This window comes from Penicillium chermesinum (assembly GCF_028974085.1).
Source record: "Penicillium chermesinum strain IBT 19713 chromosome Unknown utg000001l:1.0-1975020.0:1.0-1976611.0, whole genome shotgun sequence".
In the NCBI taxonomy this organism is placed as follows: Eukaryota; Fungi; Ascomycota; class Eurotiomycetes; order Eurotiales; family Aspergillaceae; genus Penicillium; species Penicillium chermesinum.
Window position 1 is genome coordinate 556,119 of NW_026695311.1, and position 22,401 is coordinate 578,519.

General features: G+C 52.5%; 9 protein-coding genes across 9 annotated transcripts; 4 read left to right on the plus strand and 5 right to left on the minus strand.

Annotated features, from left to right (window-relative positions):
* Window positions 1–515: 515 nt before the first annotated feature.
* On the minus strand, window positions 516–1,995 carry N7468_000218 (alanine--glyoxylate transaminase; the record flags this gene model as incomplete). The annotated part of the gene is made up of 2 exons (XM_058469515.1): window positions 516–1,587; window positions 1,685–1,995. 2 exons carry the CDS (start codon window positions 1,993–1,995, stop codon window positions 516–518), a joined length of 1,383 nt encoding a protein of 460 aa, XP_058335546.1.
* Window positions 1,996–2,909: 914 nt separating this feature from the next.
* N7468_000219 (vacuolar protein sorting-associated protein 29) lies at window positions 2,910–3,698 on the plus strand (the record flags this gene model as incomplete). Its single annotated transcript, XM_058469516.1, has 4 exons — window positions 2,910–2,966; window positions 3,022–3,036; window positions 3,101–3,514; window positions 3,582–3,698. 4 exons carry the CDS (start codon window positions 2,910–2,912, stop codon window positions 3,696–3,698), a joined length of 603 nt encoding a protein of 200 aa, XP_058335547.1.
* A 719-nt stretch (window positions 3,699–4,417) lies between these two features.
* On the plus strand, window positions 4,418–5,253 carry N7468_000220 (polyadenylate-binding protein; the record flags this gene model as incomplete). The annotated part of the gene is made up of 4 exons (XM_058469517.1): window positions 4,418–4,489; window positions 4,607–4,863; window positions 4,920–5,007; window positions 5,116–5,253. The coding sequence occupies 4 exons, from the start codon at window positions 4,418–4,420 to the stop codon at window positions 5,251–5,253; spliced, it is 555 nt and encodes a 184-aa protein (XP_058335548.1).
* Window positions 5,254–6,258: 1,005 nt separating this feature from the next.
* N7468_000221 (NEDD4 family E3 ubiquitin-protein ligase) lies at window positions 6,259–9,400 on the plus strand (the record flags this gene model as incomplete). Its single annotated transcript, XM_058469518.1, has 10 exons — window positions 6,259–6,278; window positions 6,370–6,392; window positions 6,487–6,525; window positions 6,598–6,703; window positions 6,780–6,913; window positions 6,985–8,248; window positions 8,314–8,607; window positions 8,660–8,797; window positions 8,852–9,247; window positions 9,301–9,400. 10 exons carry the CDS (start codon window positions 6,259–6,261, stop codon window positions 9,398–9,400), a joined length of 2,514 nt encoding a protein of 837 aa, XP_058335549.1.
* A 1,454-nt stretch (window positions 9,401–10,854) lies between these two features.
* On the minus strand, window positions 10,855–12,382 carry N7468_000222 (MFS transporter; the record flags this gene model as incomplete). The annotated part of the gene is made up of 3 exons (XM_058469519.1): window positions 10,855–11,550; window positions 11,682–11,853; window positions 11,892–12,382. 3 exons carry the CDS (start codon window positions 12,380–12,382, stop codon window positions 10,855–10,857), a joined length of 1,359 nt encoding a protein of 452 aa, XP_058335550.1.
* A 665-nt stretch (window positions 12,383–13,047) lies between these two features.
* N7468_000223 (hybrid sensor histidine kinase/response regulator) lies at window positions 13,048–17,023 on the minus strand (the record flags this gene model as incomplete). The annotated part of the gene is made up of 7 exons (XM_058469520.1): window positions 13,048–13,259; window positions 13,330–13,444; window positions 13,494–13,791; window positions 13,845–14,885; window positions 14,938–15,666; window positions 15,716–16,888; window positions 16,953–17,023. 7 exons carry the CDS (start codon window positions 17,021–17,023, stop codon window positions 13,048–13,050), a joined length of 3,639 nt encoding a protein of 1,212 aa, XP_058335551.1.
* Window positions 17,024–18,053: 1,030 nt separating this feature from the next.
* On the minus strand, window positions 18,054–18,855 carry N7468_000224 (SDR family oxidoreductase; the record flags this gene model as incomplete). The annotated part of the gene is made up of 3 exons (XM_058469521.1): window positions 18,054–18,213; window positions 18,280–18,562; window positions 18,615–18,855. The coding sequence occupies 3 exons, from the start codon at window positions 18,853–18,855 to the stop codon at window positions 18,054–18,056; spliced, it is 684 nt and encodes a 227-aa protein (XP_058335552.1).
* A 908-nt stretch (window positions 18,856–19,763) lies between these two features.
* On the plus strand, window positions 19,764–21,508 carry N7468_000225 (Zn(II)2Cys6 transcription factor; the record flags this gene model as incomplete). Its single annotated transcript, XM_058469522.1, has 4 exons — window positions 19,764–19,827; window positions 19,881–20,524; window positions 20,580–20,654; window positions 20,711–21,508. The coding sequence occupies 4 exons, from the start codon at window positions 19,764–19,766 to the stop codon at window positions 21,506–21,508; spliced, it is 1,581 nt and encodes a 526-aa protein (XP_058335553.1).
* Window positions 21,509–21,549: 41 nt separating this feature from the next.
* On the minus strand, window positions 21,550–22,335 carry N7468_000226 (uncharacterized protein; the record flags this gene model as incomplete). Its single annotated transcript, XM_058469523.1, has 1 exon — window positions 21,550–22,335. One exon carries the CDS (start codon window positions 22,333–22,335, stop codon window positions 21,550–21,552), a length of 786 nt encoding a protein of 261 aa, XP_058335554.1.
* Between the last annotated feature and the right edge of the window lie 66 nt (window positions 22,336–22,401).

Genomic DNA, 22,401 nt, shown 5'->3' on the forward strand with positions numbered 1-22,401 from the left:
TTGCGCCGAGGCCTAGTTGATAATAATAGATCCGAGGGCGTGACTGTGAAACATTGAGGTTCCGTGAAGGAGCATTCTTTCTGTGGGTGGAGATGACTATTCCTGAATTGGATGGCCAGTGCTAGTAGGAGGGTCGAAAGCCTATTGCGAATGCTTGTCTTCGCTTTGGCAAGTTGTCATGGCACCAGGTTCAACAGCTAGTAGCCATTGGCACTGGCATTCGAGCGTAAATTAGCTAGTAGAACTTGCATACGGCCGAGTCGCCTGTCCCACGCTCCGACCAAAACGCCGAGAACATCATGACGAGGATAAAGATCCTGAGAGGGCTACGTCACGCTACAAAGAAACTATAATGAGAACTTACGAGGTGATGTGTCTTATCTGGACGATGCCAGTAATACGTTTATTCAGAAAATATGCATTTTTGGAACTTCTTCTATAACCAAATGTCAGGCCAAAGGCTCTCCTATGAGCAATCCTAGGAATGACTTATAAATATGTACTTATTTACAGACTTAGAGGCCCTTCGCCTGCTTCGCCTCAGCCAGAGCCTCCTTCAGGGCGCCCAGAGCCTTATCGATGTCTTTGCGGTTGGCGTCAGTCACACTAACACCCATGTGGCCGAAACGGATGTACCGGGTGGCGATCTCCTTGTGCAGGCCAGCTGCGAAAATAACTCCACGCTTCAGCAGACCCGGCAGCACATCGGGTGGGGTCAGGCCCTCAGGCAGGTACATAGCGGTCATGCCATGGGCCTGAGCCTCTGGGCTGGAGGCCAGCTGCTTCAGGCCGAGCTGAGCCACAGCCTTCTTCACAGCGTTGGAGACCTGGGCGTGGACGGCGAAGCGCTCGGCCATAGGGCGGGCGGTGATCTGGCTGAGGGTGGTGTGGAGGGCGTGAATGAGCTGGGTGGGCGGGGTAGCGAAGTACGAGGGCTTGTTGTTCTCGTAGTTCTGCATGATGGGCAGCCAGTTGGCGATGGAGGCGTAGTAGGAGCCCGGAGGGGTCTTCCGGGACTGGGCACGCTGGATCGCGCGGCCGGAGGTGTACACGATGCTCAGACCGGGAGGGCAGCCGATGGCCTTCTGACTGGCTGTGAGGACGGCATCGAGATCCCACTCGTCGAAGGCGATCTCCTCCGAGCCCACGCTGCACACGCCGTCCACGATCACCAGGGTCTCGGGGCTGACTTGGCGGACGAGCTGGGCGATGCCCTTGACATCATGGAGGACACCGGTGGAGGTATCGACGTGGGTGATGGTGATGAGCTTGTAGTCCTTCTCCTTCAGCGCGGCGGCCACCTGGTCCAGGCTGTGGCGCTCGCCGATGGGGACCCGCAGTTGGGTGACCTGGGCGCCGTAGGTCTCAAGACATTTGCCGAAGGAGTCACCGAAGTAGCCGGTGTTCAGCACGAGGGCGTTCTCGCCGCGCTCGATCAGGTTCGCTGACACAAGGTCCCATCCGAGGGTGCCGCTACCGGAGATAATGAAGGGCTGTGCAGAGGGGTTGCTGGACTGGAAGAGCTTGCGAAGCAGGGTCAATGTTTCGCCAAAGACCTTGACGAAACCGGGAGCGACATGGCTCTCACTATGGGGGAGAAGAAGAGAGTTATTTAGCTTCGATACTCTAAAAAGCTGAATGGCCCATGCGTTGGGATGGAAAAAAAAAAGGGTTGCAAACTTACGCATAGTGAGCCATCGACTGCAGCACGGCATCGTCAAACTCGATGGGGCCCGGGATGAGCAGGGTGTTGTGAGGAGCCTGAGCAGACATTTTGGATTGGGGAATTGACGTTGGGGAGGGGAGGGTGCAATCGATGGGTTTATATTCGAGGTCGTCCGGAGGCTGAGAGTTTCTTTCGGTCGAGAAAGGCGTGTTCAAGTTCGGCAACGGCAAGCGCTGATCCAGATGTCTGGAGATCAGGCTTAAACGCTGTACAGTCGCCTTGGTCGCCAGTTTTCCGATTGCGGCGGGGCAGCCGCGGGGTAAACTCAGTGCTGCAGTGAAAACGCTTGTGATTCCCGCGGGTACCAGGAAGGCAAAAAAAAGGTTGGTTCTCGGGGATCGTCGCAAAGGGCCGGGATTGGCTGCTGGAGACCCTAATAATCTGGTTCTTTGGTATACCTTCAATTGCTTGAAACCTGTAACTATCGGGTCTGGCGAAGCACTATTTAAAGGGCAATGGCTATTTTCTCGCGATCCCAACAGTTTGCTCGCCCTAATTCGGTTCTGGTGTGGTTATGCGATCGGAGTTAGACGGGCGGAGCCTCCCGATCGATTCGTCTACGCTGTAGTCTGTGTTCTGTACCCAATTGAAGAGGTTTGAGCCAGGGAACAGTGCGCTGGAGTACATTCTATAGATCTGGGAGTTTTCTATGTTCTCATATGTCTTGGGTAGATCTGGTAGGGCAATTCAAGGTATAGTGCTGTAAGGCCTGAGGACGCATTCTATCAAATCAGTCTAGCAAGCGTCTTCTTATCTGACCAGTATCTAGTTCCCTCACGTTATAGTTAACAGTTAGTGACTAATTGATATCCGGTCAGCCCTGGAGCGTCTCAAACCCACCCGGTCTGCGCTGTGTCGCAGTATGGTGAATGCGCCGTATATCTGATCGTTCTAACCGCCTCGTCGGACGGCGACCTCCGCAATGGAAACCTTCGAGAGACAGAAATATACTTTAGATTGGATGGATCGAACCGAGAAGTCAGTCGGACGAAACATCGGCCTCATCAACCAATCTTGTCGAATGCTGGAGTTGAAGATCAGAAGGGGGCCAACCAGCCGCTAACCCCTTCCCGGCCAATCCGCAGGGCAAAGCGCCTGACGTGGCTCCCCCGCGAAGCTTCCGCTTTACACGCGCATCTTTTTGAGCTGGACATTTGGAGCTTTCCTTGCCCCACCATCCAGGATGACTGCCCGTCTAGTCCTGGTCATCGGTGACTTGTTCATTCCCGATCGAGCTCCTGTAAGTGAAGCTACTTCTCCGCAGCCGTTCAGAGCTAACGCAGACCCTCCCCCAGGATCTCCCACCCAAGGTACACATCCCTCGCGTCGCAATCTACCAATTGAACACTAAACACCTAACCTTTCATTCTCCAGTTCCGGAAGCTCCTTACCCCCGGAAAGATTGGTCAAATCCTGTGTCTCGGGAACCTCACCGATCGCGAGACCTATGAGTTTCTCCGCCAGGTAGCCCCCGACCTGCAAATGGTCAAGGGCGATTACGACGTCGACTCACCAAGCCTGCCCCTCTCAAAGATTGTAACTCATGGTAGCCTGCGCATTGGTTTCACACATGGCCATACCGTCATCCCGCCGGGTGATGCTGATGCCTTGTTGATCGCTGCCCGGCAGATGGACGTGGACGTTCTGCTCTGGGGTGGAACCCACCGCTTTGAAGCATTCGAGATGGAAGGTCGATTCTTTGTCAATCCAGGCAGTGCTACTGGTGCTATGAGTTCCGGTTACTGGCCGGAGGGCGAGGAGCCTACGCCGAGCTTCTGCCTGATGGACGTGAGTGACCCTGGAGGCCTGTTACGAGTTTACGTGGAGTACACCGGCTGACATACTTTTACAATAGATCCAGGGAGATGTCCTTACACTGTACGTGTACCAACTCAAGACAGACGCCAGTGGAGTCGAGAATGTGTCTGTTGAGAAGGTCTCCTACCGCAAGAGCCAACCCCAAACCGCATAATGTCCTCCTGCTTCTGCCCCTCGGGTTGAGCGATGCCCTTTTTACCTAAGATACTCTCCTGTGTACATAGTCCCTTTAGCGCTTGCTGTCCCACTGCTCAATACAAACGTGATACCTTGGATTCAGTCTTGTTTAGACCTAACCGTCTATTCTACGAATATCAAGGCTGGATCTCTATAATTTTGAAAGCTTCCCTACTCAATGGACGATTAAGCTTGAATACGGCTGATGAGGGCCAGTAATGGGACAGAGGCTACGTTCAATATTACAAGCTATTCGTCGTCTTAAGACACGGAAACTGCTTTATTTACAGAAGAAATTTAAGTACAAAAGATCTTTCCTTAGGCCAAGCAGACACGGATCTTTTGTCAGAATCAGTATTGATCTAGTATACTTCAGATCAGGGTGTACATGATATGGCACGCATGGTTGCAAGCTTGTGTTCGCGTGAAATGCACTAGTCCTAAAACGGCAGCATCCGATTCCCAATCTCATCGCGCGCTGCGTTCCGCCCCGCAAAGATCCCCCGAATAGATCAGAGCTCACTTTCTTCACTTCCACATATACTTTGTGGGGGTCTGCCGCTCGTACTCGGTTTCTGCGATCGTGTTCAGTGCCTTCAAGGCAGCATCCAGATTCTGAAGCTCCAAGTTTCAGCCGACCAACGCTCCCTCGCCACAGCGACCCAGCTCCCGCCTTGAAATTTCGATTCGAGCACAATGGCCACCGAAGGGGCTGAGATCAAGGATGAGCAGCTTCCAACTGCCCATGAAGGAGGTGGCGATGATGAGGTATGTCCTAGCGACAGGCTTGACCAAGCACTGGCTCTTTGACTTTGGGCCTTTGGGACCCCAAAATACAACTCCCTCTTGCGACACCCTGTGGCTTACTTATCTCTTCAACAACAGGAGGAGATCGCCGCGATGAAAAAGCGTGTTGCTGAAATGGAAAGCGAAGCCGCCAAGCTACGTGAGATGCAGGAGACACTGGACCAGCAATCAGAGAGCCTGGCAGAGAACAAGGAGGAGGTTGATGCTCGAAGCATCTTCGTCGGGAATGTCGACTATGGCGCGTCACCAGAAGAGATCCAGGCACACTTTCAGAGCTGCGGCTCAATCAACCGAGTGACCATCCTCCTGGACAAGTTCACTGGGGGCCCAAAGGGGTATGTGATACGTGAAAATCGCATCCAATGCACCGAGCTGAACAACAAACCTATAGATACGCATACGTCGAGTTTGCTGAGCCCAGCCTTGTGGCCCAAGCCTTGGTGTTGAACGAGAGTGTTTTCCGTGGTCGTAATCTGAAGGTGAGTCTTGGAATTTTTTTCCCCCATCCTGTCATGCCGTCATACTCCGGGCTGTCTGGCCATGATGTGGCCATGGTTGTGTTCCTCGCTAATGCAATTCCGCTCTAGGTCACTCCCAAGCGCACCAACCTCCCTGGCATGAACCGCGGCCGTGGCCGTGGGCGTGGCGGTCGCGGTGGTCGAGGATACCGTGGAGGTTATCGCGGTGGTTTCCGGGGTCGTGGCCGTGGCTTCACGCCGTACTAAGAGGGTCAAACTAGAATGAGATAACATTATAATCGTTTTTCGTTATTTGCTTGCAAGGACCAAAGAAGATTCTCATCCCTATGGGCTTGTACCGGCCGAATCAAAAGACATAGGCTCTCTTGAGCCGGAGCGGTTTTCGGAGTTGGGTTTTCCTTCATTGAATTGTATAATAACCACCAAACTGAGCATGACCTTAAAAAGCTGGAAGAGCTCTAGGCGGGCTGTGTCATGATCACTTTCCTCTTTTTTACTTCAATTGACCCATGGCTGGCTCACTCCAGTCCGACTTTGGGTTTCCTTGTAGCGCTTTCACCGTACAAGGCTGCCGACGGCAAGTTCGGCGATTTCAAATTGCATAGACTTCTCTTGCACAGCCTCCTTTGTAGTTACCCCTATTGCTCTAATGTATTTTGACATGCATATAGTAGCGCGGACTTCTGAGCTACAATCTAACCGGATTGAGACAAGAAAGAAAAAGTAGCTGCCTTGGAAATCCAAGAAAGATGATTTCAGAGCGCGCTAACAAGGCTACGCAGAGTACTCACTACCTGCCTTATTGCCACCCGTCTGGACCCGCCAGTGGATTACGTACGCCATGAAGTTCATGGTGTGGCTCAGAGATACTCGTACAGGATCACAGAGCGGTTAAATCCCAAAGGACAAAAGTAAATAGAGAGAAATAACACCAGAGGCGGTCTCTCGTGCTCAGCCCCAGTTAAGTACTCCTGAGGTAGTGCGGGCGTAGTTAGGCCATAGCGGGAGTACCTGCACCCTACCAGCCCGCAGAGAGAATTGCCAACCCTTCCCTTCTCTTCCCTCCTCAAACCTCCTCATTCCTATCAACCCAACCCCTCCCCCGACTCCACGCCTTTCTTTTGTGTTCGCCCACTCCTCGGACTGGTGACTCGTTGCGAATTCGCCCCTCCTGGATGTGCGCGCCGTGCTCACCGCAGGCTTGATTGATCGGCCTTTCGCAGTGTGCTGGAACCAGTAATCAGGGCCACCATGGCTTCCAATCTGCCATCGTACGTGCTTCCACTCGCCTTGCCGGCTCCGCCAGATTGGCTGCGGATCTGGACCCCTTTGATCGTTCAATGCTAACTGCTTCGTGTCCAGTCAACCAAATCTTCGAGTCACGAGTAAGATTGCCATGATGCTATGCTGTGACGCGGGACGTTGCGGGGTCCGAACCGGGGCATGAAACTAACGACTATCTCTTTTATCACCTTTTAGTTATCGCGGCCGACGGTCTCTACAAACGTGATGTGTTCCGTATGTTCTCGATATCGCCTGACTCGAATCTCTGATCGGAGTTCGCTGACCACTTTGCTTCCTTCTTTCTAGGTTTCCCCGATCCTTTCGCGGTAGCTACTGTCGGGGGCGAGCAAACCCACACGACCTCGGTGATCAAAAAGACGCTGAACCCATACTGGAATGAACAGTTTGACTTGTATGTGCTTGGTCCCCGAGCCAAAAATTCCATTCCATGGCTTGTTGGCAGTCGTTAATGCAACTGGGTGTCGCAGGAGAGTCAACGAGGACAGCATTCTCGCGATTCAGATCTTCGACCAGAAGAAGTTCAAGAAAAAGGATCAAGGTTTTCTCGGTGTTATTAATGTTCGTGTTGGGGATGTCATTGATCTTCAGATGGGAGGTGACGGTATGTGATTCCGGCTCGGCATCCTTCAAATGACTTGTGATTGTGTGCGCTTACCAAGGGACCTTCCACAGAGATGCTCACCAGAGACCTCAAGAAGTCGAACGATAACCTAGTCGTTCACGGCAAACTGATCATCAATCTCTCCACTAATCTCACCACCACTCAACCGAATCAACCCAATGGTGCCCAGCGACCTGCCGTCCAGGCTCAGTCCTCTACATCCAGCGGCCTTGTACCACAAATCGCATCCGCTACGCCATCTGCCGGTCCTAGCCAATCAGATCTGTCAGCTGCTCCTGGATCAACAACGTCTCTCGCTCACCGACCTGTTCCAAATCCTCACCCCAATTCGGTCACGAACGGCGCTACTGGGGCGGCGCCTCCAGCTGCCCCGTCCCGCGCTAATCTCAGCTCGTTTGAAGATAGCCAGGGCCGTTTGCCTGCAGGATGGGAACGCCGAGAGGATAATCTGGGACGCACTTATTATGTTGACCACAACACCCGTACGACGACCTGGTCGCGCCCATCGGCCAACTACAATGAAAGCGCCCAGCGCAGTCAGCGCGAGGCAAACATGCAGCTTGAGCGTCGTGCCCATCAAAGTCGAATGCTGCCAGAGGACCGCACAGGTGCTAACTCGCCCAACTTGCCCGACTCACAGCAACCAGCAACCCCACCATCTGGCGGAGTAACCGCTCCACAACCTGCGGCGGCTCCCTCTCCTGGAGCCGCAAGTGCGGGCGCGGGCTCCTCGGCGAATGCGATGTCGATGATGGCCACTGGAGCTACCACTGCAGGCACTGGAGAGCTCCCACCCGGCTGGGAACAGCGACATACTCCCGAAGGACGGTCATACTTCGTCGACCACAACACCCGTACAACGACCTGGGTGGACCCTCGTCGCCAACAATACATTCGGATGTACAACGGTCAAAGTCAAAATACGGGCGGCAACAACACCACCATCCAGCAACAGCCCGTCTCCCAATTGGGGCCACTGCCCAGCGGATGGGAAATGCGTCTTACCAACACTGCCCGGGTTTATTTTGTGGACCACAACACGAAGACTACGACTTGGGACGATCCTCGTTTGCCTTCTTCCCTGGACCAGGGTGTGCCGCAATACAAGCGTGACTTCCGTCGCAAGTTGATATACTTCCGCTCCCAGCCAGCTCTGCGAATCATGTCCGGTCAGTGCCATGTCAAGGTTCGGCGTAATAATATATTCGAGGATTCCTATGCCGAGATCATGAGGCAGAGCGCTTCCGACCTCAAGAAGCGTCTGATGATCAAGTTCGATGGTGAAGATGGTCTGGACTACGGTGGTCTTTCCCGGTATGTGATCTACCGATATCAATGCATATGTCATTTTTTCCCCGTCTCGCTAACCTCCCCACCAGTGAATTCTTCTTCCTTCTCTCGCACGAAATGTTCAACCCGTTCTACTGTCTCTTCGAATATTCCGCCCACGATAATTATACCCTACAGATTAATCCCCATTCTGGTGTCAATCCAGAACATCTCAACTACTTCAAGTTCATTGGACGCGTCGTTGGTCTGGCAATTTTCCACCGCCGCTTCCTTGATTCATTCTTTATCGGTGCATTCTATAAGATGATGCTGCGGAAGAAGGTCACTTTACAAGACATGGAGGGTGTCGATGAGGATCTACATCGTAACCTGGCATGGACTTTGTACGCTTCCCCTCGGACCGCCTGCGTTGAACAAGGCTAATGTTTTTTACAGGGAAAACGACATCGAGGGAATTGTGGAGCTTACATTCTCTGTCGATGATGAGAAGTTTGGCGAGCGTACTACCATCGATTTGATTCCTGGTGGTCGGGACATCCCTGTCACTGATGAAAACAAACCGAAGTACATTGAGTGAGTCGTTCCCCGTCCGACAGGCATGCGAATAGCAATTCTAATAGTATCAAGGCTGGTCACCGAGTGGAAGATTGTGAAGCGGGTCGAAGAGCAATTTAACGCTTTCATGTCTGGCTTTAACGAGCTGATTCCCCCAGACCTGGTCAATGTCTTCGATGAGCGAGAGCTGGAGCTTCTGATCGGTGGTATCGCCGATATCGACGTGGACGACTGGAAGAAGCACACCGATTACCGTGGGTACCAGGAACAAGACGAGGTTATCCAGAACTTCTGGAAGATCGTCCGCACCTGGGACGCGGAGCAAAAGTCCCGTCTCTTGCAGTTCACTACGGGTACCTCCCGTATCCCCGTTAACGGTTTCAAGGATCTCCAAGGTTCCGATGGACCTAGAAGGTTCACCATTGAAAAGTCCGGAGATCCTATTGCCCTTCCCAAGTCTCACACTTGGTATGTCATCCCATACCCTCGTGCTTATTCGAATCCAACTAACCATCCCAAAGTTTCAACCGTCTCGATCTTCCGCCTTACAAGACCCACGAGGCCCTTGAGCACAAGCTGTCCATTGCTGTGGAGGAGACGCTCGGATTCGGACAGGAGTAGAGGCTCTGCATATCCTCATTCTCAACCGCAGCACAATCCAAATTCGGTTCTATTTATCCTCCACCCTCTGTAAACCCTTCCACCTCTTCCCGAATACATGTCCTCATGTCTCGCCGTGCGAACTTCTTTTGCCGCCTCTTACGTTCTCTTCTGACCTCCTGTCTCATCTCCTTCGTTTCTGTCTTGTAGCAGTGGTGCTTTCCATACGGAGCAGGAAACTCTTATGTTCTATTCAGTCGTTGCTTGTCCACATTCGAAGGTTCATAGCCAGGAAAAGGCCAATTGACGCCGTCTCCTGATGTCTTATTTGGCACAGGTCCAAGTAACATACGCATGCTTCCGTCCTTTTTTTTTCCGCCTCGGTCGTACTCTCGCGTTCTGTTTTCCCGCTTGGTGGCACTGTCTAGCTTGTACATAGGTTCCTGTGTATCATGGCCATTGAGTTGAATCTATCCCTGGTAAAAGCGGGGGTCTGGTGTTTTGCTGTTTTATATACAACCACAAAACTGTTGCGGAATGAATTCAATTTTCTATTTGGAGCGTAAGCTTGCTCCCCCGGCGATTTCGGACGAGTAGGCATCAAATGCACATCTCAACTTAAACCGTAGCCGGAGAAAGCGGCGCACTAAGTACACTGTAACCCTTAGCGAATTGCCCTCCCTCCGCTATTCCTGCAGCCTGAACGTGCCTGGGCCTGGCGCGCGAAATACCTGCCAAAGGGCCGTCCAGGGAAGACTTTAGCCCCTCATTTGTCGCCAGAGGGCCGCTCCCTCCCCCGCCACGTCGTCATTGGCTTTTTTTGGGGAGGGGGGGGGGCGCTTCCAGCCGGGAATATACCGGTCCAGCTAGCGTGTACTTCTGCCACTGTGCATCTCTTGCCCGGGGCCTGTTGACCCCTGAGATGGTTCCTTTGTCAGCACGGCCAGCTGCTGCATGTATAACTGGATTCAATTTGGAGTGAGTTGGGTGTTTCGGATTCGGGGGGTTTGGACTCAGGGCATGGTGATGTCGCAACTGTCCGAGGCATGATTCTGGATAGCTTATATGAGCAGTATAGCTTCAATACCCAAGTTTAGTTTGATTATCATACACTGGCGGGACAACATGCAGGATTCTTTAACCCTGGATAATTCTCGGGATCGTGGGATACTCAAAGCCAACGCCTAAGCGGACGGGACGCTGTGCCAGGCCTTTTCCGACGGTATTTATCAGCACATGGATGGCTACGATGTTGTGGTCTCTCAGGGTTGTTGATACCGCATGTCCAGAATTATGTTCCAAGAAAGAGTTCTTATTCTGCGAAGGCTATCGTTGCTTGAATCTTCTTTATCATAGACCAACTACAGTACGTTAACTACTTCCAGCTATTTATAGAGGTAAAAAGTATCTAGAATAGCTTCTTCGAAACAAACCTTGTCCTAATAGTGCTCATAGTCTAGTCGTCACCGCCATACTTACAGACACCTCAAACCTGATGCGCTGGCTCGACCGTCGGAGCCCTCATCAAAGTCCCCCAAATCACCAGCGCCACCGCAAGCATCGCCAGCAGAATGGGCTGCAAAATACTCACCCCCCTCGGCCTGCGCAATAGCACCAATCAAAAAAGGAAAGACCGCAGCACCCCCCATCGAAAAAGCCGCCGCAAACCCAATAGCCGCAACATGGATATCCTTGGGCAGGATCCGGGTCGCGACAACCACCACACACGGGAAGATCGTCCCCAAGAAGAACCCCACCAGCGAGACCGCAACAGCGGAGACGATAAACTGCGGCACCAGCCAAAAAAGCAGCTCCATCACAATCGCAAGCACTATGTACAGCGCAATGGACAGCTTCTCGCCCACCCGCGGCGAGACGAAGCCCAGCACAAATCGACCTACCGTGACACCCAGCCAGAAGCCTGTTTCTGTCATGCCGGAGGCAAAAGTGCCCCCGTGTCGTACATCGGTCATGAAGACGACGATCCAGCCGCCGATGCCGACCTCGACGCCGCCATATAGGAACAGGAAGGTGGCGCAGATCCAGGTCGCTTTGTAGGTGAGCGAAAGGCGGGTCTGGGGGAGGGCGCCGCCTCGGGACGAGCTAGGGTTCTCGTCGCGGAACTTAACGCCTGTTTCGGGCCAGAAGGCGGCTGTAGCATAGAGGGAGCTCTAGAAAAGCGGCTCCGGTCTGTTTTCGAGATATTTAGTTTTTTAGTCCTCTTTTTGGGGGGGGAGGGGGTGAAGCATGCCGTCGAGCAGTGATCAATGGAAGATAATAGAAAGAGAGAACCGGCTCGTACCATCAGATGGTAGAAATCAAACCACTCCCACCCGGCTTTCGTGATCAGACTCGTTGCAGCCAGAGGGCTGATGGTCGCGCCGACGCCAAAGAAGCCGTGGAAGAAGCCGAGGACTTCGTTGGAGTTCGCCATGTTGCCGATCCACACGTTCCAGGCTGCGTTCTGCAGGCCGCTGCCTAGGCCCACGAAGATATACATCACCACCAGGACAGGGAAGGGGGATGGACGGAGAGCACGATGAATGTCATGAGATGGCAGGCAGGTCCAACGACGGCGATCCCGCGCCGCCCAAAGTGCTGGTGGATTGCATGGCTGAGACCGAATGCGGCGATGGTGTACCCCACAAAGGGGGAGAGGAAGACCAGAGAGATTATTGTGTAGCTTTGGTGGTAGTACAGCTCTAGCTGAGCAGTTGGAACGGCATTAGTTGCTCGTCTTGGTTTCGCTGGGGCGGAAAGGGCTTGACGTACATAAGGGATGATGGCACCGTATGCAGCATCGTTGGCGCCCATAACGAGGGCGCACAAGCATGCTGCGGTGACTTGCCAGATCGTTCGCCTTGATTGGTTCCACCGTGGTGCTATATTGACGGCGTGTGACGGCGGCGTGTCGTCGGGACTGGGCGAATTGGCGAGCGCAGTCGTGTTACACCCGCGGCTGGCGAGCTCGAGGGTGACATCCTGTGTTTCGCCGGTATTCATAGCTAGTCCCTTTACCTTTTTGGTGGAGTATGGATTTAGTGGGGTTGATGATCAGCAATGGCACGGAGGTGGCTGCTCGGACTTGGGAAGCGGGGAAGACTGGGATAACTGGAGGCCTGATCGAAAACGCAAACCGTACAGAGGCTTGGGTCATCTATAAAGGGGTGGGCTAATTTTATTCTGATATCCCTATTGACCGGTCAAACTTGGGATATAGCACTATTTTGACATACAACCTTAGGTTGCATAGCCAGTCTGGGTCTCCGTTGTTATATATGACTATCCTTAGTACTCCGTGTATATCCGATGGGGAGGTAGTGTGCTAACCACAGTGCCAAATACCCCAGCAGGGATGGTCTTCATGACTCTGAACTGCAAGAGCAAATTCAAGTTGCTAATATTCCCTCCAGGGAGCTTTATGTTGAGACAAATAGTACAATTCTAAGCCACCCGACGCAGACTCGGGGAAAGAATTGCAGCTCCGACTCGAAAGAGACGGACCGAACGGTGGGGAAGATACTATTTGCATGACTCGGTAGGTTGGAACTCGACTTCCACGCATGCATGCTTGTTTTGATGCTACTCTTGATGTACATGAAAGCCCAAACGCCGGCTAATAGGCAGAAAAAAAAGCCCTGGAATCGAAAAACGCCACCTTCCCAAAATTATGCAATATTCATCATCTTCTTCAGTTCTTGGAGCGAGAGTGGTTTGATCAGGTAGTCATTAATTCCCGCTGCTTGAGCCTGTTGCTGCATGCTATCGGAGGCGACTCCGGTGACAGCCATGATGCAGGCGGGAACCATGCCTGTTTCCTTTTCGTGCTGTCGAATTTTACTTGTAGACTCAAGTCCGTCCATGACAGGCATTGAGATATCTGGAAAAGTCAGTTTATACTAAGAAAGCCAGGGAAAGGGGAGGGGGGATAATAACAATGGATCACATACCCATAAGGACCAGATTGTATGCTTTGCTAGTTCCAATGTACTTCTCCAGTGCGATGAGTCCATTGCTCGCGGTATCGTAGGTGCACCCCATCTTGCGCATGAATGTTGCCATGATCTTTGCGGCTGTTAGTTTTGCCACTTGCGTACTCGTAGAATTTGCGTACCTTTAGATTAATGTTGTTGTCATCGACAACAAGCACATGCCAGGCTTCTGGTTTGGATGGTGAGGTCGGGGAAGGGATTGTTGCAGGGACTTGGAGCTCCGATGGAGGTTCAAGAACTTTAGGTTCTTCTTCAATCTCTTCCTTCTCCACATCGGGAACCGGCTCGGGTGAGAACTCGGTATCATGGGCAGCCTCCGCCTCGCGGAGCTCGGGAGCGGGCTCGGGTTTACTGTTGGGGTTTTCGTGCGAGATCTTGATAATTTCATGAACTTTGTTCAGGATCTTCCGAGGGCCAAATCTATGATTCTGTGAGTATGTAATATTCCCCCGTTGCTCGGATTCAGCACTTACGGTTGAGTCACCCAAAAGAACTTGGACTTATCCGGGCCTTCAAGCGAAGACACCTTGCTTCCCAGCACAATGAAAGCCTTGACAGGGAGCTTTGGGATGACCTGCTCAACGGAACCGGTAGCGTCGATGAACTCTTTCAGAGCCCCTTCCTCGATCACAACGACGTCACCATTCGCCTTATCAAGTGAGTCCACCAGGGAAACGCTCCAGCCAGCCTGAGCCAAAAGCACATCCGCCAGAGTGCTCTGAATAGAGAGCTTCCGCCTTTCCTCAACGGTAAGCATTCCTGTCGGCGGCTCTTTCAGATCAGGATAGCCATTGAATGCGACTAAGCAGGCATGGAACGGCGGCGGTGCGACGACTAAGGGTCGGAGGCTGGAGCGGCGTGTGCTCTGACTTGTGCTGCGATGCAGATACTGCACAGGGATGTGGACATCGACCTGGGTTCCGACATCCAATTCACTTTGTACGTTGATGTGACCACCGAGTGACCCAACAAGCTGATTCACGATGCTCAGTCCGAGGCCGACACCCTCGTCCAGCGAGTCTTCCTGCGTGAAGGGGGTAAAGAGCTTGTGTCGAAGGAACTCCGGCGCAATGCCACATCCCGTGTCGGTGACTGTCAAATGTGCCAGAAGCTTCTGGGGATCGGCTTGGTTTCGGGAATGTGAGAGTGATACTTCGACAAAGCCGGCCGTGGTCCACTTGATTGCGTTGCCCAGGAGATTCATGACGATACGTCGCCATGCCCCAGGTTGGGATTGAATTTCCCATGGGTGATTCTGTTCGATGCGTACAATGACCGAGAACTCCTCGGACTCGCTGGTGGGAGCAATGGACGGGGGAGTGTTTGTCGGGATCCTGTTCACCATCCGTGCTGAGGTCACTGGGGCCCTTTGACCGGTGTACAGGATGTTTGTGACTTCTTCAACCAATAGACCCAGGTCGAACCCTGAGACAATTGTGGGGGTGTCGTATCGAGTGAAATTTTGTTTGGATGTCTTAGCCTTTGCTAGGCTGTTGATTTTGCAAAAGTCCAACCTGCTTGTTGTGAGATAAAATTTACTTAACAGGGTTGAGTCAATTGACTTACAAATGATCCGTTGTGTCAAGCAAGGTCAACCCAGACGATTCAATCATCCTGACCATTTCTTTCTGGGCGGGCTGCAGAGGAGTTCCAGTGAGAAGCTCGGCGCTCGCCAGAATCCCGTGTAAGGGTGACCGAAGCTCGTGGCTGACCGACGAGATGAAGTCGAATTTAGACTTTTCAACCGAAGCCCAATGAGCGCGGGATATTTCAGAAACAACAGAGTTTCCAAAAACTTTGAAGTAATGGAGTTCTTCGACTCCCATGATCCTTCGACTGTTCTTGGTCCATGACAAAGTTCCTGCCATCCATCGTGATTTTGTGTAGTCCCACAGCGGGAAGAACAGCACTGATTTCGCCTCTGGAATGAGCCGAGATATTTCTCGAATGGCTCTCTGCATGCTCTTGGGGTCTGATGAGGATTTCACATTGCCGTTCCCTTCAGATACATAATCTACAGGATCGAACAGCCCTGATAGATTGAATACATGGCCTTGCGGGAAGAGTGTGACGAGTAGGTCTAAAAGGCCTCGAGGTACAGTTAGATCGCCATGGGGGGCATTGGCTTGTGGTTCGGAGGGTCTCGATGCAGAACCGAGAACCTGACATGGCGAGTCCAATGGATTCGGGACAGCATTTGATAGGACCAATGGACTCGGACATGGAGCAGTGGGGAATTCCGGGGTCACCGTTGCTGGATTCGGATTCGATCCATCGAAATTACTAGATGTGAAGCTGTAAGAAGTCGGAACTGAAGGTTCTCCCGTTTGGGATCATTACTTACGATACTGGCATCGGGTTTTGGGAAGCATCAAGAAACGTAACACCGTCGAGGTCCAAAGACTCCTGTAATAGAACACTCGCACGTGTGAAGATCATGTTCATTCGTTCGGACATGGGCATAGTCTCGGCCCAGGCATCTTGAAAGGCATTTGTTGTTGCCGCGTCCGTGGCATTTCCAAGCCTGGATGCTTCTTCCAAGGTTTTTTCTATTCCAGGGGTGACGGAATGAGTATCCGAGGAAGACTCGATCGAAGTTGGCTGGGTAGGCACTGAAGAGGTTTCACTGAAAAAAAACGGGGTGGAACCGTCATGCCAACTGGTTGATGACGAGCGAGTCACATCTGCGCTATGCTTTCTTTCGTGCTTCTCGGAAGTTAGCTGTAGAAGCCTCGGCGGCGTCGCTGTTGATTGGCGTGAAATGCCCAATTTCGATGCAGATCTCAGACGGCTATAACTGGTCACTTCATGTGGGTTGAAATCCTTCCCATCTTTCACGAAAGTGGTCAGCCCTTTCACCCATCGCTCAGCACGTTGGTGGAAGTAGGCAATTCGGACATTCTCGAGATGGTTTGCGATCGCATCGGTAATTTCTCTCAATACTACGTAATTTTCCTCGCTGAAGTTTTCTCGTGGTTTATCGTCGACGACACAATACGATCCAAGAACTTGTCCCGAAGGGCTGAACAAAGGGACCTCGGCGTAGAAGCGAAAGTACGGCCAGTCTCGAACATACGGTCGATCTTTATAGCATTCCTCTTTGGTGAAATCGCGGACGATGTATCGGGTTTGGTTTGCCGTTAAGTTGGGCGTGTCCTGGCAATATGACAAATCTTGACCTGTGAAGAGCGGCATGAGAAACGCGCATACTCCCCATACCAAGTCTATGCTTCGCGCCCCAAGGTAAATTGCATCGTTGGGTGCATGTCTATCTCTGTCACGCAGTGAAATTGACTTGGTCGCTTCTGCAATAATGTGTTGGTTGGCGCCGTCAATAATGGACACAAAAGACCGCCTGCAGTCCAGTTGATGAGCACCCAGCTGGGCGAGTGCCGTAAGAGTAATGTCTTTGGAGAGGATCGAAGGTGCATCCTCCGTGGGGGCATTGTCCTGTTCGTGGTCTTGGGTCTCGGAAGACGCTTCTGCCGACTGCGGATTGTGTAGGGTGCAATAGTATCTGTATGAGGGGCACCGTTAGTCTCGGTCTCAACCTGCTGGGGGAAGGTTCAAGTGAGTCCCACCGAGAAAGCTCCCGCAGTCGCTCGCGTTCAGATTCACACGCTGCAGAGGCCTGGTAGCCTGGATTTTCCATGACCAAGAGATCCACGCATTTCCTGCTCGTCTTGAACGAATTTTTTTTTTTGGTGCCAATTCTGTTGACAGTAGAGGTGTTAGCGGGAAATCAAAAAGTCCGGAGAAGGTGGACTCTTAGTATAAAACCTGCTTTTGAGCGTATCTACCCGGCTGCGCTCTGATTGGCGGCACCTTTTCCCACTCGCCCACGCTCTGGTAAGATCTGCCGATTTCCGAGCTCCATCTTGTTCCAGGCCTCCCTTCTTTGCTTTGCCGTGGGGAGCGTTCTCGAAGCGACAGGGTGCAGCTACCTGCTGTACACTCTATTGAGCCTTTCTTTCCCCCAGCAAATGTTTCGTGGATCCCCTGTGAATCGTGGTGATGTCACCTCGGCCAAGGCCAGTCCATCCTGATCAGTGCCTCTATTCGAGATCACCGTACATCGTGACGACAACTGCGTTATCCGAGGCCTCTTATTGAGCCAAATGAATGGATGAGCACATCAGTAGAGTCGAGTGCCTGAGCCGGCTCCACCGATGGCAAAAGAATCTTCGGTCCAATCCCACTCGGGAATGTGGAGATTGTCGCGATCGAAAGACGGAAGGGCCTGGACTTTCCTTTCCGCCTGTCATCCCTACACATGTCTCATAGCATAGGTCTTTGCCGCTACATCATCATACATGGGGCGGGGATTTCGGAGTCCAATCTACCTTGGGAGGTAAACGGCTTTCTTCCCGCCATTGGAGACTATAAGCGGCAAATTGAGGCAGGTGCGGGAAAATACAAGCTAGGGCATTCCAGCCAAAAAGGCACCTCACGAGGTGGGTAGAAAGAGACTTCTACAAAATTGAAGCGAACCTGTTGCACTCTCCACCGTACAAGATGGGAAAAATTCTCAAATTTTTCTGGTATCCACTCTTGGTCGACTCACCTTTTAGTCGGGGTAGACCGTAAAATAGCGCCGAGGGCAATAGTCCGGGCACGTGCGGAGTGGCATCCCGAGAGACCGAAACCAAAATCGCGCCCCCAACATGAGCCATTGCACAACCTCAGAACCGATGGTACCCCTGTTCTTTCACAAATGTCTGGTGCCATTGCCCCTGCGACTTTGACTGACTGAGCTGGAAATAAAATTTTGCGTGGGAGTCGCCGTCAATATCGAAATATGCAGGCGACCCGTCGGCTCTCCGTTCATCGGCGTAATAAAATCTGTGGCAGCTCATCAGTCTCGTGCTTATCTAGTGCATCCCCCATCCCCTTCAACAAGCCACCTACTTCATCCGCCGCTCTGCGTAGGAGCTTGCAGCATACTCGAGAAAATGGGCTGTTGCCGACTTGCCAGTGCCGAGGCTCATCATTGGCTTAATAGTTCGCGTGTTCAAAATGTTTCCGGTGTAAATGAAAGTCTTGGAAGCTGAAGAAGGAAGGGTTTCGAAACACGCCACAGCTTCCTGTGCGGCAGCGTATACGCTAATGGTATTGATGCTCAAGTCCCGCGAAAAGTCCTCGAGAGACAGAGACAAGGGATTTTGGGGATCATCTCGACCAGCAGCGGATGCTTTTTCCGGGTCAGCCCAATATTTGATTTTCAATGTGCCTTCGCGGCTTACCATTATAAACGACAACACTTGGAGCCCCGAGCTGCTCCTTGACCTTGGCAAATGCGGCGGCAATAGCGCTTGGTTTGGACAAGTCGATGGGGAGATGAAGCTCCTGGGCGGTGCTGTCTTCTTCCTTTAGCTTTCGTGCCGCAAGCGCAACTCTGTAACCCTTGGATGCAAACTCATTTGCTACGCTTTGTCCAATATTGGGGCCCGCGCCCAGAATGAAGATGACTGGAGATTGCGACATGATTGTAGGGTTCAGATAGTCGGCCGTAAACGACTTGGATGAATCACGATGCCGAAATGACGCCCGCCCTCCTTTTAAACCGTTTCCTCTCGATGTTTCCTCCGCACAGTAATACAGCGCTATATCATCCCTGCTACGAACTCGCGCTTTCAATTCCCCGACGCTTTCAAATCCTCGAATTGATGACGAGAGGCATAGATTTCGGAGATATCCGCGGGCCCGCGGCCACACCCGCTCTTCCACGGACCCCGGCTGCGTTGCTCCGGAAAATAGAATACCAGGCAGGATAAACAGCGATGGAAGGTATGCTCTAAGAGCTGTCAATAGACCACTAGCACTTGGAAGGGTGAAATGCTAAAACAGTGGGGCCACCCTACAAATATCTGCTGGAGCAAGCAGTAGCATAGGGCTTCTAAATATTAGACGTCATCCCCTTTCTTTTCGGAATCAACTAAATTGGAAGACTGGCGACCAGCAAATGGACTTCGTTACGTCGCCGTGTGTGAGAAAGCACCACCTTCGGATATCGAAATACTAACCTAGCGCTGCGCTATCACAGAACCGACAGGATCATCACGGAGCATTTACTGTGTACTAGCCGATCCGCTGCGGGAATGTTTTAGCGGAAGCTTATTGTCGCATAACGCAGAAGCACCGGTGCCAAGATGTCCTGCGGAGGTTCTCATGGGGCTGTGTACGAGAACAATCAGGCTTGCCGGGCATAAGGCTGAAATGATAAGAGCCATCACTAGTTTTAAATTTCGTGGGGGCCAAACTTAGTCACAATGCATCTCTTCAGCCCCGGGGTCATTGGTTGGCCGCCCCCTCAGCCCCACAATACAGGTGGTCTTCCTCAGTGTCGTGAAGCCCAATGATCCTAACACCCCCTCTGATAAGCCGCTCACGAAATGGTTGGCGTCGGCGGTCGCAGCAAAGGATGTAAGACTTGCCGCCGGCGCAAGGTGAAGTGCGGTAAGGTGAGGTCCCGTCGCTACGACGGAGATTCCAACTGACATAACCTGCAGACGAGGAGAAACCCACCTGTAGCCGATGCCGAAAGGCGAATATCAAGTGCGAGGGATACGTGCAGTTTGCGGAATTTATCCACGTTAATGACCGCGATGCGGGCAAGCCACTCGTCAAGAGGAGGGCGTCCAAGCCGGCCCAGGCGCCCTCGTCCGTGAGCGATGCCAGCGAAGCCAGTGCTGCGAGTTCGAACTCGGAGTACTGCATGGAGTTGTCGCTACAAAATTTCTGCTTGATAGAACCGCTGTACGTGAACCCAGCCTGGGATCAGCAAAGTATGTTTACATCGCATTTGATCCAGCGGATGTTTTCCTGGAGCAACAACCCGTCATCGCCTTTCTCGGCGGCGTGGGTCCAAGTCCTCCTTCGCGACTCGAAGGAATCGCCTGTTCTGTCGCATGCGTCTATCCAAGCGCTCTCCACTTCATTCTTTGGGAAGGTCCATGGAGACCGGCAGATCATGCAACAAGGTGCAGCTCACTATTTCCGCGCATTAAGGGCATTGCAAGTCGACTTACAAGACCCAAATCGTGTCACTGACGATGCTACTCTGATGGCGGTCCTTATCATGGCAATCTATGAACTGGTTGCCTCTGAACACCCATCTGGGTGGCTGAATCACTATAAAGGACTTGCGCGACTGGTACGTGGTTATTATGCCCGTTTCGCTTTTTGCGGATCAGCTAACAATGGTGGAGGTTCTTTTGAGGGGGCCCGAGGCACATCAGACGGGCGTCGGCTTCAATGTGTTTTCCACTTTGAGATCTTGCTTGGTGAGCGACCAGGCTTGAAAAAACCTCCGCGGATTAGAGCTTGCTAACGTGAGAAGGCGATTGGATACATCATTGAGCGGAAACACCTTTTCTTGGAAAACATAGAATGGAAAACAATACCATGGGCCATCCAAGGGCTAGATTCCAAGGTTCCATTGCAAGAACTTCACGACTACATGGTTGATGTACCGGGTATCCTTGAGGACATGGACACCTTGGTAGCATGGCCCCCCGGAGTCCCAGGCCGTAGCGAGTTCAAAGACCAAGCCGCACAGCGAGCGCTGGAACTCCTGAACTTACTCTATGCTTGGCATTGGGAATGGATCCGGAAGTTCCCATCTGCTACTTTCACCATCTCCACAGCCGGCCTCGACCCTGAGACTGCAATGCCGATACCCCCTTCTCCGTTTGAATCGATTCTTTGGTTCAATGATTCGTACCGTGGTACAGAGCTAATCACTTACAATGCGCTTCGACTAATCTTGATGATCTGCCTGGAACTGACGGGTATCCTTACGCCTGGGATACCTTCCGCGATAGGGGTGAATGATCCTCTGCTGCCGATGCAAGGTACCCGACATGACATCGCTGTGGAAATCTGCAGGATGGCCGACTACCACCTGCACAGCTTCCGTCGCAGCTTAGGGGCTTTTATCATCCTCTTCCCATTGAACGTGGCCCTCGTGCATCTCGATGAAAACGCGACTGAGATCAAGCGATGGCTCCGCCAGAAGATGGCCCGGGTGGCAGATTCCTACGGATTCGAAGTTGGACGCGATGATGTGAACCCCAAAGTGCACCAGACTCCACTACTTGTCAAAGTGAAAGCCCTGTTAGCAGATTCATCACATTAATGAGCTTTGAACTACCAATGCAAATACAAGCAATGTCCACCTCATTTCTTCTTCCCCTCATCCGAGTCTGAATCCCACTCATCATCCTTGCCCGCAATTAGCGACTTCTCCGCAATAACAATCCAGAGAACCTTCTTCGCCTCCTTCTCCTTCTTCTGGTCATTCTTCTCCTGTCTCCTAGACGCAGCCCGCCCTCCACTTCGGCGCCCAGCCCTCCGCGCCTCCTTCTCCTTATCCTTCTGCATCTGCTCATACTGCTTCTTCTCCGCCTTCTCCGCTTCCTTAGACCCCCACTTCTTCCAGAACCCGTCCGGTGTCGCCTGCGGTTCCACCCCCTGGAACGACAGCGGCATCACCCGATGCCCCAGCGCCGACATCCGCTTCATAATCGGATGCTCCATATCCTGCATCTGGCCCCCCATCTCAACCTGCTGCGCGCTCTCAAACGCATTCTTGTACTGCTGGCGCGCAAACACATTGTCCTGCCCGCCCAGCCCAATGTACCCCAGCATCTTCTCCGTCTTGCACACCTGAACATGCAAGCCTTGCGGCTCGAAGATGTCTTTGTTGGCTTGCTCGAGGAACTTCTTCATGCGAACCTTCGACGTCACGGCAGACCCGACGCCCGCGACTACGTTCACGCCGACACTGACTAGCTGCACGATGGCGGAAGGTGCCATGCCGCCGATGTTGGCGACGTTGTTGGCCGTTTGTAGGGCTGGGTTTGCCATGAAGGCTTCGTTCAAGCCGTCGATGAAGACAATCAGGTCGTGGGCCGAGACCTTGGACTCCAATTCGGGAACGCGGACGCGGACGAACGGGCTCATGTTTTCGCCGCTGAAGCGCTTGTGCGTGATTTCTTGAGGGGAAACAGTGATCAGCAGACGGTCCTT